This window comes from Poecile atricapillus, chromosome 13, assembly GCF_030490865.1.
Source record: "Poecile atricapillus isolate bPoeAtr1 chromosome 13, bPoeAtr1.hap1, whole genome shotgun sequence".
NCBI lineage: Eukaryota > Metazoa > Chordata > Aves > Passeriformes > Paridae > Poecile > Poecile atricapillus.
In genome coordinates this window covers 14,626,950-14,641,641 of record NC_081261.1, presented here as the reverse complement: position 1 = coordinate 14,641,641, position 14,692 = coordinate 14,626,950, and the positions used below count along the sequence as shown (strand labels likewise).

General features: G+C 40.2%; 1 protein-coding gene across 3 annotated transcripts in view; it reads left to right on the top strand.

Moving 5' to 3' along the window:
- SLIT3 (slit guidance ligand 3) overlaps positions 1-14,692 on the top strand; it is a 468,211-nt gene that overhangs the window by 35,029 nt on the left and 418,490 nt on the right. For all 3 annotated transcript variants that reach the window (XM_058848842.1, XM_058848841.1, XM_058848843.1), the window contains exon 5: positions 6,337-6,408. In XM_058848842.1, coding sequence (XP_058704825.1) covers positions 6,337-6,408 — 72 coding nt within the window. The remainder of the gene's footprint in view (positions 1-6,336; positions 6,409-14,692) is intronic.

The following is a 14,692-nucleotide window of genomic DNA, read 5'->3' as shown; positions in this document are numbered from 1 at the left end:
TGGGCATCAGCTCACTGAAACTTTGCAGAAAAGGGGGTTTGGGTTTTCTCTGACTTGTTTCTTACTCAGAGTAAAGTTGTCCTGCAGCTGTGAGAACAAAGCATGAAGCTGAAAATGCTGTCTCAAAATAATGGCTACAATTACATTTGGTGTGATCTGTTAGTGTTGCTTCTCAGACCCTCTCCTTGTACACCTTCCATAAAAATGAATGAGAAATCAAGGACTGTGACTGCACTGAAGCTTTTTCAAATTATCCGAATTAATTGTATAAGAACTGAAGAAGTCTGATATTTTAATTGTTCTTTTTACCTGTTTATTTGATTTCTGAACCTTCTAAAGCCTTGCCCTGGTGATATTAGTCCTGAGAAGGAGGGGGTGTTCTGCATGTTTAACACTGCAGGATTGCTGGAATATCTTCTCCTCCAATTTGCAGTAGCAAAGAATCTGGTTTAGATTCCTCCTGAAAAAAGATTAAAATAGCTGCAAGTTGAGCAGTGTTCTAGTTCTGCTTCCATATGCATTTTGTTCTTTGCCATCCATGCTGATCATGCCTTCAACAGAGATTAAATTTAGCTCCTCTTTGCTCTTATTGTGAGTGGAGCTCCATGAGACAACAGAACCAGAACTGGATGTGACCCCTCCAGTGATGTGAACATGAGGGATGCAGCTGCAATCAGAAGGTTTCTCCTCCAGGAAAAGATGACTTCTGTCTTAAGAATAAATTGAAAATTTTTCTACCAATATTGAGGGTTTTTTACTCACCCAGAAGTTATCCAGGAGAAAAGGAATAGATAAAAATTATAATTAATTGTAAAATAACCTTTTTAAAGTGTAGATCTTTTGCTCCATTTGTTTCAGTGAATGATCTTGATAAACATCTCAATCTTTCTCTAGTCCTGTAGCATTTTTTATTTCCAGGCTTCAATTGTTGTTTTTCACTTCATGTTTTAATAATCAGGGGAATCTTAATAGTTAAGTTTCTCTCCTATCCCAGCTTCAGACAGAGGAAGGAATATGATTAGCCTGCTTGGAGCCAGGAAGGCAGGAATTTCACAGTTAATAACTTCTCCATTGTTTTTTTAAGGGCCCTTGATATTGTGTGATTGACACAGAGGTTGTTTCCCTCTATCCCTTTGCCTTCAGGACACAGAACCCCCAGTTGGGCAGCAGGCTGAGGGAGCTGAGGAGGGGAGAAACTGGCACTTGTTTATGTATATGTGTGAGCAAAATACTTTTGGGAGGTGAGAGGAAGTGTTTGTCCAGTGTTGGAACAGTGGGTTTGATGCTGTGTGGGGCTGCTCTAAAGAAAACATCACAAACCAGAGGGCAGCACTGTATGGATGGGCTTAGAAAGGTCACAAATTCTCTAAGTCTGCATTTTAGGCCATTTGAGTTCTAAAGAAAGAAAATGCAATTTGTAACATGATAAAGCTGTGAAGTACAGACATTTATGTACTAATTCTATATGAGAATAGAAGTCAACATCCAGTATTAATAATTAGTAAGCAGCCATTATTAAGAATATACCAGTGATATATAATAATTTCAAAAGTAGCAATATTTGACTTTTGCACTGAATTCCTGCAGAAGTATGGGCTTTTAGCTTGTTTGTAGCTCTCTTTAATCTTCCAGCAGAGCCAGGGTGAATGTGAGCTCTGTGGGAGAGCAGTGCCCTGCTCAGGTGGGCTCTGTGCGTGCCCTGGAGGGGATGGATGGAGCTCTGGAGCCCCTTGGTTTGCACATCGAGGGCTTTGTGTGCACTTGGAGCTCACACAAAGCTTGTGTCAGCTCTTTGGGTCCCTCCTGGGCACCTGAGGAGCAGACTCCCAGAGCAGAACATGCCAAGTTCTGTTTCCTGTGCATAGCAGTGGTTAAAGGAGTCTGGAAGATGGAGGGAGCTGCAGTGTGTGCAGATTGCTGACTGCACAGCCAGCATGTGTCTAATCAGAGTTAATAAATTTGACTCAATGCAGGTATTGCCAGAGCTGATATGACTCCTGGAGAGCCTCTCTACACAGTTCTTCAGCTTCCAGGAGGCTTTATTAGTCTGGGCTCCATGCTGTGCACATCCAGAGCTGCTTCTGATCCAGCACTGGAGCTAATCTGTGGCGTGGCATTAGATGATTATGCATCATTCTGCCCAGTGCTCCGGATTCCCGGAATACTTTGCAGGTCTTATTAGCTGTAAAGCATCCAGTTTGGAATACATTGGAGACTGAGCAGCTGCATTCCCATCCAGCAGTCCCAGGTCAAATAATGTGGAGCAGATCTTGCCTGGCTCTGTGCCCCAGATTCCTCCCTGCCCCTGGGTGTACCTGGCTGCAGGGCTGCTGTGTTCCCAGACTGAGCCCAGTTCTGAGGGTTTCTTTTTGTGCTGCTTCCCAGGTGGCATTCCCAGTCTGAACAGTCCCAGAGATTTGATAATGATTTTTTTTAATTATAGTCTACTGTTGAGATTCACAAAGCTGACCTGCCATTCCTCCATGATGTAGCCAGTTACAGCTGCAAAACTCTCTTGGATTTAAATGCATTTTCCAGGTATATCCTGATGTTGTTTCTATTTCTAGATTTCTATTTTAAGTCACTAATTTAAAATCAGGAATATCTATATTTGTTGATAAAGCACAGTCCCAGGAACAATGTCCAGAGAATAATTTTACAAGATTCTGGCTCATTTTGTTTATGAGCTTGTTGCAGACTATTTTTATTTCACTGTTGTATGGCTTCACCATTTCCAAGAGACTTTTTATAAAATCAGAAGTACTGTTGTAATTAAAGTTGAACAGCTGACAGGGTTAAGATTTATGCAGTAATGAGCTGGTAATGGGGCAAGGCAAGCAAGGGGCATTTCTGTTGCTCTCTTAGGATCATTTGGTGTGGGAAGGGGCTGCAGCCCAGCAGATCCTCAATGTGCTTTGCACCTCTGCTGAGGCACAGCTCCATCCCTGTGCTGGCTTTCCTAATGTTCCCTTGCACTGGAAATTTCCCTCTGTCCTAGAACTGATGCTGATGGGTGAGGATAAACTTCAGTTCTTGTCAAATGATGTGTTAGGAACTCTTCCACTGCATTTCATCTGTGTTTGGCTCCTCTTTGTCAAACTAGAGGAAACAGTGCTTATAAATGACCATTCAGAACATTTGGTCTTTTCATTAAATAATCTTTAAACACTTCTCTGTCTCTTTTTTTTGGAATTTAAAAACATCCTGTCTGGTACTTTGATACTTCTGTATCAAGAACTTTGTTAATGGCCTTTCTCTCAAGCCCAGGAAGGGAAATAAGGGTTGTAATTCGGATTTTCTTCCAAGGCTATTGGTGGCTTTCTGACACATAATAAATATGAGCATGTTAAATGTACCCTACATCAGGTATGTCTGAGTTTCTATGAGGTGATCTAGTCTTACATTTCAGTAAGTATTGCAGTAGAAGTTATGATACAGTAGCTGATGTTCGACAGGAACAACCTCCTGTTCATTCCCTTAGTTCCCCTGAGAATCAAACTATGAAAAAAATGACTTTTGGCAGAAGTTTAAACTTGAAATAAATCTTAGGAAATGGTGGAAGGTTTGGAGAGTCCCACAGCTTGGAACAAGACATGGACAGACACTTGTCTTCAAGTGTTTGGTGCTGCATTAATTTCCTTCATTATCAATTAGTAACAAAACCCCTGGGGTTAGAGAGCTGCGAGCTCTGGCTTGTGGCAGACACAAAGCTCACCTGAAGCTTCTGGAGGATGGAATCTGTGCATGGGGGAGTTGGAGAATAAAGTTTACATAAATTAAAGCAAAGGCAGAATTTCATTGAGTTCTTGGCCTTGATACACAAATTCAGTTTTCTTTTTGCTGCAGTGTAAAAAGAATTTCATTTAAAACAATATCATATTAAAAATATTAAGTACATTTAGACACGTACAAAATGTTTAGTGCTGGTGAAGAGCAGGTCACAGTGTGAGCTTTGCAAGGGGCCTTGTGTGGATGTTACTTCATAAAATGTTTGAAAGAAAATTGATATGGAGGGAACTTCAGGCTGGGATGTTAAAATGCTTTAGAGAGTTAAAAAGGGCAGCTGAGAGCTTGGTGCTTTTGCTATCACAGGTAGGAGAGTGTTGGCCCATACAAATAATAGGAAATAATTTAAAATGTTAAATCTTCTGGACTAATTTAATAGTAAATTAGAGAAAAAACCTCGAGGTTAAGGGTTTTTTTTTTTCCCTCTGGGTTGTTTGTGTCACTGCAAGTTGTAAATGTTTGACTTCTGAGGATGAAGCTTGCTAACCTGGAGATACAATTTCTTGTTACTACATACATTTTCTTGTCTGCTTGTTGGTGTGAAACCTCATGTTCTAGAAATTTCACCTGATTTTGATTAGTTTCTTTGGCTTAAAACAATAAGCATAAGCCCAGCATTTGTGAAATCCTTGCAAGTAGAGAAAAGGATATCCTTAAAACACATTGCTGGGATGTTGCTTTGAGATGAGTCGGATGACTTTGGGTTGCCAGTGTGTAATTATGTGTACATTGTGAGATCTGAAATGATAATCAGATGCAGGAATAAACATTTGACACCATGTGTAATAGATGCACTTCACTGGCACTCTTGCATTTTGGATGATAAATAAGTTGATTTTGTTCAGTGTTTCTCAATGAGCACTGGTGGCCTTGGTGAAGGAGGATGGATGAGGAGTGCTAAGCCCTGAATAATAAGTCGGTTTTTTGGTTATATTTCATCCTGTTATTCTAAAAAGTAAACATGATTAACTGAAGTAATGACTCTGATGAGGGCTAAGTAGCACATCACCATCAACCTTGAATTAAATAAGATTGTTTACCTAGGTATGAAATTGTGAAATGTCACGTGGGTGTAAGGGAATCCAGTTTCAAATCTTCCCATGTATTGTCTCAAAAGCAAAAGTAGCATCACTCATATTCTTTAAAGTTTCATTTGCTGTTTTGTTCATTTATCTCAGAAATGTCATGGAGTAAAAGCTTCAGGAAATAACTTCAGCAGATACAAACATTGGTTCTCATGTGCTGTGTGTAATGCACAGTGCTCTGTGAGCTTGCAGGGACAGCCTTTGATCTGTTCTAGGTGTCAGAAAGAGAAGTTAAAATCCCCTCTCCTCCATCACCCCTTTATCTCACAAGACTTGTTCATATGGTGGCCATGTGAAAACTCTGCCACATGAAACTCCACAATGTTAGTTTGATCTCAGGAAGGCCTTTCAATTCCAAAAATTCTTGAATTCTGATAGTGAAATTGCTCAGTGTGCAGGAAAACTGGGGAGCAGATATGGGGTGCTAAGTGGCAGTGGGTCTGTAAAAGGTCCAGGTGTCTTTGGAGATCAAAACTTCAGCAGAAATAGAAATGCTCTCAAAGATAACCTGGAGGATGGGTTGGGAACAAAGGGGCACAAAGTCAGGCTCATGTGTGAACTTCAAGGACAGCTCAGCTTCCCCTTTACACAGTGGGCTTGTTTGTAATTAGCTCAGGTCAGCTCCTTATGCAAACAGCATTCATTAGCACTGTGAGAGCAGGTGACTTTTCATTGAAAAAGAATTAAGAACAAGAATTGTGTCTTACAAGCAGAGCTGCTTTTAGATTTTGCAGGGCTGTCACATATTTTATGGAGAGGAGCCTCATGCTTTTTATAGTTACAGGGCTGGAATAGCTTAGAATGGTTGTTTTCTAAAAACTGGCAAGTTGTCACCAGAGTAAAACTCATAGAGTGAGAGAGTAAAAGGGACTAATGTATAAACACTAATCTGTTCTCTAAAATGTTCCTGGAAGAATCTTCAGGATTAATATTCTATTTCAAATTACCATGTAGTCATCTGGTTACCCATATGTTCATATTTTCTACAACAGTGCTCAGGTTTTCCAAGTGAAGTTTCAAGAAAATTCTTGCAAAAAAAAATAAAATATGTATACTACAGAAATAATAGTTAATTTGGGAATAATCTTGGTTGGTCAAGTTACTGAATTTACTGTGCCTGCATTTTTTTTGAGAATGAAAATCCAGATTCCAGCCAGTAGCTGCTCTTGAGGCAGAGTGAGATGAGTGTATGATTCTCAGTAGATATCCAGAGGAAAATTTAAAAGTTCTGTTTGTGTATTCATCCATATGAAAACCTGGTGGTGCCTGTCCCTTGACTCCCCACCTCGTGGGTGTGGGCAGGTGCTGTACAAATGACACAGCTTGGCTCCTGCATGAGTAAAATGCACAAGGCAAGTTCATAGCATCAGGTTTAGTACAATGGGAGCTTCATGGGTTTATGCATAATAAAATAAACTTCAATTGGAAGAAAACCTAATCTGTTCTTTTTTTTTATTCTGTTTAGTCGTCTGAACAAGAATAAATTGCAAGTTCTTCCTGAGCTGCTTTTTCAGAACACACAGAAGTTAACTAGGCTGTAAGTATAATCTGATTTATTTTTCTGTGGTGTGTTTCTATTTTGTGTTCCTTATTGTGCAGATTCACATGTTTGTGTTTTGACTGCGGTGAGAGGTTTAATTTCTGTGATATTAAGCTGCCAGTTAGTAAGGGTTTTTTGGGGGATGTGTTATGTTTGCTTGTGTGCAGTTGTAATTTGGTAGAGCATAAATATCAGAGGGAGGAGAAACCACAAAAATTTTCTGTTCCTCATGTATTCAGCAGGATGATGTCAAGGTGACTGATTTTGAACTCTGTAGAGCTACAGAAACCATGGAAAGTGTCAGGTTCAGGTATCTGGTTCAGGCTAGATGTCCACAAAGAGAGAGTGCATATACTTACTTTAAAATAGCTATAAATTCTTTAGGTTGGAAAATTATCTTTTCAAGTAAGTCAAGGCTTTGCCAGATAGATCAGCAAAGTTATGGCTGCTGCCTCATCAGGCAGGAAGAGCAGAAATTATGGAGAGGGAAACAGTTTTTTTCCTTGAAGTATGAAAACTGTTATAAAATGTTCAGATGGAATCAAGGCCCATTTCAACAGCAAGAGAAGGATATCATGAACTTGGCATTATTTGCTCTTGGTGGGGGGAGGGAGAGGGTGTTGTTAAAACAATAACTGGATGATGTACAAAATACATATTTTTTAAAATATATAGAAATGAAATGGATGAGCAGGTGCCTGCATAGTTACCATCAAAAAAAGTCATCTGCCTTTTTAAAGGAGAAGTCAAAAACTGTTTGAAATAATTTTCTGGATCCTGCCAAAGTTACACTCATGATCCAGACTGGCTTTTTGAAATTTGGAAAAACTGCTCTTTTAATGCTTGAGTTTGTTTATGGAAGATCAGATACTAAGACTTGTGATTTGGTTAGTGAAATTGTGAAGTTATTACAGGGTGGCTGAAAAAGTTCTCTATTCATGTGGAGTTTTTATAATTGTTTTAATGCATCAGTGGGCAGCCAAACAAACCATTTAGACAGTGCAGTGAATTTTTCTTCTTGTGGAAATACAAACCACGTGGTGATAGCACAGATTAATTTTGGAATCAGATGACTTTAAAGAAGTAGGATCTTGGTTTATGTTTACAAGAGGCAAACAGAACAGTGCTGTGCAACAAGTGATATTGATATTTTGGAGAAATTTTCTAACAAACTTTCTGTGTTGTCCAAACTCACTCATGAAAAACTGTACAAGTCAACACCATTATTCAGCAGCTGTAATTTTTTTTTTAATATATAAGCTGTAGCTGTCTTTTATTGTTAAAATCTGAGTGGAAAAATCTTTGTTGGACTCGTTTTGCAAGCTTTGTTGTGACTTTTGAATTCACTAGGATATGTTTGCTGAACGGATTTGCTTGAGGGGAACAATTTGGTTGAATTTCCTAATGTTCTTTGCATGGTTTTGAAATTTTGCATTTTGAAATTCTGCTTGAGTATGAACTGTGAGCTGGGACATAGTTGCAGATACCTTTATCTGGTCTCTGGAAGGTTCCAGTTGTATTTACCTGTTAGAAGAGTTGATTTACATGGGTTGGTTGTGTAAGGATATGATGATGCTTTCAAGAGTAAAGCTTTTATAGAGTTTACCTGGATCTCTACAAATTCCAGCTTAACTTGTTGAAAATTGCTCTGTGAGTGTCTCATTGTACCTGGATATCATGAGAGGAGCTCAGTGGTAATCTGTGGTTTCAGTGGAATGCTGTGTGTGTTGATAACTGGTGTGCATCTGTCCTCTCCCACTGAGAGCTGAACTGAGAGTGGCTGAGGCTGCTCAGTACCACAGAGTGTTCTTCAGTAGGTCCTGTAATCATGATACATTATAGCCCTTAACAGCAAGGGCAATCACTTTGCTTTTAGAATATAAAGATTGTAATAAAGTTACATAGAATGGAATGATTAATCTGGATTCCGTGTTCTGTATTGCCTCCCTCCGGATGCTGTCAGAACATTTGTCTTTATTCACTGACATTCATTCAGCCTTGCTGACTGTTGAGCAGTGCATTAGCTAGATCACTTCAGCACTGTTTGTCAGAAGAAACTGGCTTTTTCTTTTGAAGATACAAGTGTTATATAAATAGAGTGTGTATTATAAGCAAATAAATCTTAGCTCAAGTGAACTCTTGCAGTTCCAAGTGTAGTTTGGTTGCATGTTTTTGTCATGGGATAGGAATGAAAAGTTTGCTTCCTACTAGAATTTATAAAAACAGCAGCCACACATCTCCATGGTTGCTCTCTATTGTTTCATGTTGCTGTCTTGGTCCCACTGCTGGTAGATTCAGAGCTGTTCTTGCTTCTGTTCTGACTTGTCTGAATGCAGCAGAGCCCCTCTGCTCTGGGCTGGCTCAGATGCTCCAGTGGAGGGGCAGTGGTGCCTGCATTCCTCCCTGCAGCTGCTCTGGCCCAGCCTCTCCAGGAGAAAGCAGAGCTGAGAAAGTGATGAAAGGGCATAAAAAAGCAGTGAAACAAAAATCAGTATGGCAGGCTGATGCAGGGGTGAGGTAGATTCTGTGGAATTTACGAGGAGTGAATTCAAATGAACATTAGAAGGTGTAGATAATGTTTAATTTTAATTTTCTATGGTAGAGCTGTAGTACTTCTGCTGCCATATTTTCCAACTCCTGACTCTGAGTTACTCAGATGTTACTTGGTTATTTTCTTCTTAATAATTATAATCCTCATAAAGTAGAAAGCCCAAAAGTCAAATATTTTAATTGTGTGAGCTTGCTACAGCTCAAACAATGCAAAATTTTCAAGAACTAAATATTTCAGTGCTGTGTGTCCAATTTGTAAGATTTGGTTTTATTCATTGGAATGAAGAGCTCCTAGTGTTGTCCATGGAGGAAATAGAATTCTGTGATTCTGAAGCTGTCCTCTCCAGCAGGCATGCAGTGAATGCAACAGTCCATGGATTTGTCAGTGAAGGTACAAACTCGACTTTTTTAAAGATCAAACTAAATAGAAAGATGACATTTTAAGTTTGGTAGCTTGATCAGAGTGTGAAAATTGAGTATTTTTGTTATCATGAATAAAATTTGGTGGAGATGGAGTGACTGAGCTGCTTAAACGTGCAGGAATTTTGTGCGCTGGAGGGTTTCAGGGAAGACCTGTTAATGTTTCAGGAGTAGTTAAAGGCTGAAAAAACAACTGAGGGCTTTTCTCAGTGTTCTGTCAGCCTGGCAGAAACCTGGGACTTTACTGGAGGAGCCAGCTTAGTTTCTGTAGATGGATATCAGCAGAATCCCTTCAGCCCTGCTGTGAATCAGAGTGTAGGACATGGTTTCATGTCGATGATGTGCTTGAAAAGCTGCCACACAAACCTGGGGGCTCTCGTGCTGTTCCACGTGCCCTTGGTTGGGGACAGCAGTGCTGCTGTCCCTGATGGATTCCCTGTGTGGCACCAGGTCATGTACAGTGCATTTCCACTGAAATCCACCTTCTGAGAACTACTGAAATTGAATTTAGAATGCTTCTCACATTATGCATCCTCAACCCTCACTTCAACTCCAGGTACCTTTGCTTTTTTCTCCAAGCCTCTCCTAAATTCTGAGCTTCAGGATATCCTTGCATCTTTTACAGGGCTGCTTAGGCTTCCTTGTCACATCTGGTTGATATTAAAAGCAGGAATATATATAGTGAAATAAACCTTAAATGGAATGTGAGGCGTCCCACAAAACCAGTTTCTCATAAGGCTTTGAGCCTTTTCTTCTAGAAAGAGTGGCTTTGAGACTCATGGGTTTTGTTTGCTTTGGTTTAGATAAGGGTTTGAAGTTGAAGTTGGATGGTGAATGAGCCCTTGATTGGATTCTCTAGTGGAAATGTTTCTCATTGCTCTGTTGCCTTCACTGCCTAGGTTTTAAAGCTTCTGAACTGGTTTATCTGGGATAATTATCTAATAATTCAAAATACAGGCACTTTTAATGACAAAACTGAATCAAAGAAAAGACATTTTGAATAAATTGAGGAATAAAACCATGATTTTTTTTTTTTTAATACTTACTAATATTTATCCGTAAAGGAACAGGTATTTTTAATACAGGTGATGAAATGCACAGAAAAAGTATAATAAAATGAAACATGTAATTTAGCAGATATAAAACTAGGTTTTGTTTCTAAGGCAGTTATTTTCTTATATCCAAAACAACTCATGAAATTTATCTGCAAAGGGTGTAAGATAAGATTTGTGCCTGCTGGAATCCTGTTTCCCCTGTGTGCAAAGCTGGTGTTTAAAATGATTGTGGTGCATCTGCTTTTCACTAAAAAAACAGGTGTACTAGGGATCCATGAGATATTTATCTTTGAAAACAAAAGGGGGAAACAAGCTCATTTTCCCACAAACACCCTGTCAGGTAAGAATCTATTTGTTTCATTGTTGAGGCCTCTATACCTCAGGCTAGCTGCTAAGTAGTCATGGTAAAGTTCCTTTGTGTGTGTGAAAAAAACAACCTCTTAGAAGTGCTCTAAACTCCAGTCTTGCAGTGAGAATTAATGCCTCTACCAAATTTATAGCCATGGACCATTTGTTGGGTCTATTTACTTTTAATGAACTGTCTTAGTTGTCACTTGAGTGAGCAAACCAGGCTCTGGAAATGTAGGTACTGAAATGTGATACAAAATATCAGGATAGATGGAAGCAATCCATTAGACTCTGAAATGAATTTGGTTACTTTTTGGAGTAGTATCAGAATCTAGATTTTATTCCAAAACTGAGTGTTTTAGTGTGGGAGCAGAGCCCTGTGATCCTGCACTGGGTCAGTTTGGATCCATGGCTGAGTGTACCAAATATCTCCGTGTTTAAATTTTCATGATAGTCACGATATCCCAAAGTTTTATCATATTAATTTATAATTCTTTCTAAAGCAGGCTGATGTAGCACAATCAGCAGAGTGGAGACGTTGTAGACAAGTTGTTTGTTGTAATAAAATGGCATTTCCTCTCAGTATCAGGAACTGCCATTCTGGAACGAGTTGCTTGTTGTTAACATTGGTGTGAGTATTTGTAGCACTGTGAGATTTGTCAGAGCTGCATCAGTGGGATGCTCATTTCTTATCTAGTGGAATGTTTTGAAAGTTGATTGATAGATGGGTAAAATAGTGAGTAAGTACTTGCAGCACACAGTGCAAACTCTGTGAGTAGCCTTAAAAAGAGGCAATATTCAGTTTTAGCAGTCACAGAACGGCTGAGGTTGTGTGCTGGGCTGACCCTGGCAGGTCACTGGTGCCCAAAGCTGCTCTGTCACTGCTCTTCTCTGCTGGGCAGGGAGAGAAAATGTAATGAAAGGCTTGTGGGGTGAGATAAGAGCAGGGAGAGATCCCTCACCTGTGACTGTCACAGGCAAACCAGACCTGACTCGGGGATATTAACTTTATTGACAGCGAAATCACAGCAGGGCAGTGTTACATTTTCAGAACTTGCTATTTGCCATCTCTTTCCTTGACTTGTCCACTTCCCTATGGTATCAGTGTGTCTATTTGATTTTGTGTGAGTAGTTTCCTTGGATAATTCCTGGTAGGAGCAGCTGGAACTATTTAGTTAGTGCTTTACTTAAGAAGCTGCCCTGGTTAGACATAAATCTGAAGATATTCTCACCTTCCTGTGGGACACTGCTGTGCTGCAGGCAGGTGTTGGCCCAGGTGAGTGGGAGCCTCCTGCCTGGAACTGGACAAGTGTGTCAGATATTCCCAATGCCAGCTTTCCTCTGTGTGGCTCAGATGTTTATTGTAGCCAGGGGATTGTTGCACATGGCTGTGATTTGCCCAGGATTTGCTGCTGGAAGCTCCCTGAGAAGCGTCACTTGTAAACCCTCCTCTGCAGCCCCATCCTCAGCCAGCTCAGAGCATCACACCACCACTCCTGCTCCAATTCAGCCTCTTTCATCTTCTGGGTGTCATTAGAAGCTGTGCTTGGAAAAGCAACCAGATCATAAATTTTCTCAGTGTCCTCTTTATTTCTCTGTTTGTTCCCTTTCTAGAAAGAAAGCTTTCCCAGATTGCTGCCTCAGAGCTCCATTATCGCTTCCCATTAAAGCAGGATCCTGGCAATTCAATTGTTGCAGGAGTTTGAGTTACGGTGTTGCCATGACAAAAGAGCATGGGCTTGTAACAGGGTGTTTTTGTGGTTTTATCCACATCCAATAATTGTAGTTTTACTGGGTATAGATCACAGCAGGTCTTTTCAGAAGACAGTAAATAATTACAGTAAGTGTTTGCTGGTCTCTGGGGTGCACTTCTGGCTTGGGAAAGATGTGCATTAGGTCAGGGGCTTGTGCTGCAGATAGCTGGATGACATTTACACCATTTATCAAGCTGAAGTCATTCTAGGTCTTCTTTTGGGCTCTGCTTGTAAATAATGTATTTAACCATTTATTTTTTTAATACAAGTGCACACCAATTTTATATGAAGAGTCTAAGGATCTTCTTCTGTCAAAATTAGTGCAGAAGAATAATTAAAAATATGAAAGATTTTTTTAATTTATTATTTGTATTTTGAGAGTAGAAAACAAAGGAGAACATGTTGAAAAGCCAGAAGGCTTTCTCCTCAGCACTGCTTCTTCCCCTGTGTGAAATTGATTATTTGAAATGATGGTGTGCAGATGTCTTGTTTCCCCTCTTAAGGGAAACAGGCACGACTGGGGAAGAAAGGGTGGATTTTTTTTGTGAAAATTACTGCTGGGTTTTAGTGGCGTCTCCCTTCTAAAGAGGGTTCTACTGCCAACTTCTGTGATCAGGTCATCTTATTGCAAAGCTATTTAAGGGAGTTTGTGGCAAAGGGTTATACATTTCCAGAAGAAATGCCACACATGCAGATTAAGTCTGCTTTGGAAAGAAGTTGTTTTACTCAGCTGAGTAACTACTGCCTTGCATTTCCAATGTTTTTTTTTCCTTTGCTACTTTAAGGGTGATGTCTTTTCATTGATATTCAGCTCAAGAAATCAGGAGACTCCAAATTAGTGGGATTAATTTGCCATTTAATTATTTGGTAGCCTTAGCCATTCTGCTGGGTGTCTGTTTTCCTGAATGTTGGGGTTTTTAAAGCACTCTCAGATATATTCTGGTTTCAAATCACATGGCTTGGAGATAACACATTAAAAATACTGTTAATATACTTTAACAGGCTGCTCAAAGCAGTCCTGAACTGCAAAATGCCAACACCAATAGCAGCCTTGTGAACTTATTAAGACCAGTCCATGATTTTGAATCAACAGAGCCCTTGTAAGTAGTTTCTGATGCTTCTTAAAATTTGCCTTATTCTTAGTATCAAACAAGGAATACTGACAAATTCATTGTGTGCTCACAATTAGGCATTAATTCCCATCAGAGTGGATTCTTTTTGAGAACACCCTGGAGGTGCTTTGCAAAATTAGGCTTTTCTGAACTTCTGCAGAATCTGCTGCTGCTTTGAGTGAGTCCCAGCAAGGGCAGCTGGATGGGGGCTCTGTCCCCACCTGGAGAGCTGCACCCCTGGGTCCCAGGGTGGCTGTGTGTGCTCTGCCAGCTCTGAAATGTGTCCTTATTGACTGCCTTCAACTTCTGTCTTCAGAGTGAGGACTTGAAATGGGGTGAAAACAGAGACTCAGCTTCTGCTTACCGGGGCTGTTATGTCTCAAAACACAACAGTTGTGGGTGGGCATTATTGGCTTGCTGTTTTCTTAGATTAGTCTTCAGAATTTGGGCTTTTTTTTTGTTTCTGTGAGCAGCAGCCCAAGCTCTGTAGCTCCCTGCAGTGCTGGGTTCTGGTTCCTGGGGTTTGATTTGTGGTGCTGGCAGGGCCAGGGAGCTGATGCTGCTGGTGGCCTCTGCAGGGTGGGTTTGTCTGCAGCACTCAGGGGCTGCTTTCAGGCTGGCTGGAGGATTGAGTGGCTGTGGAGCTTGCAGCTGGAGATTAATTAGGTTATATCACAGGTATATTATTACTGGGGATTCCAACCTGATGGTTTATAGGCAGTTTCTTTTCCGGAAACTGGATAACCCTGGTAATCTGTGCAGCTCGAGGTTTGTCAGGGTCAGATTTATTGCATTTGCTTTGTTACTGTGGCTTTTTTTGGCCTTGCCATTAGAGCAAGTCAGCAAATGTCAGCACATCACAGTGTATTGCTATGTGGGTATTGCTTTTCTTGTTTGAAAACTTCCTTTTAATCAGTTCATATGTGAATGTTTTTTTGCCTTTCCCCTTCAGCCCTGCTCTGAAAGGAGCTGAAAAATGTTCTGAGTGTTCAGTGCTTCTGAGCTGCTGGATTCTTGTCCATGGTTAGAGTGGGAAATTCAC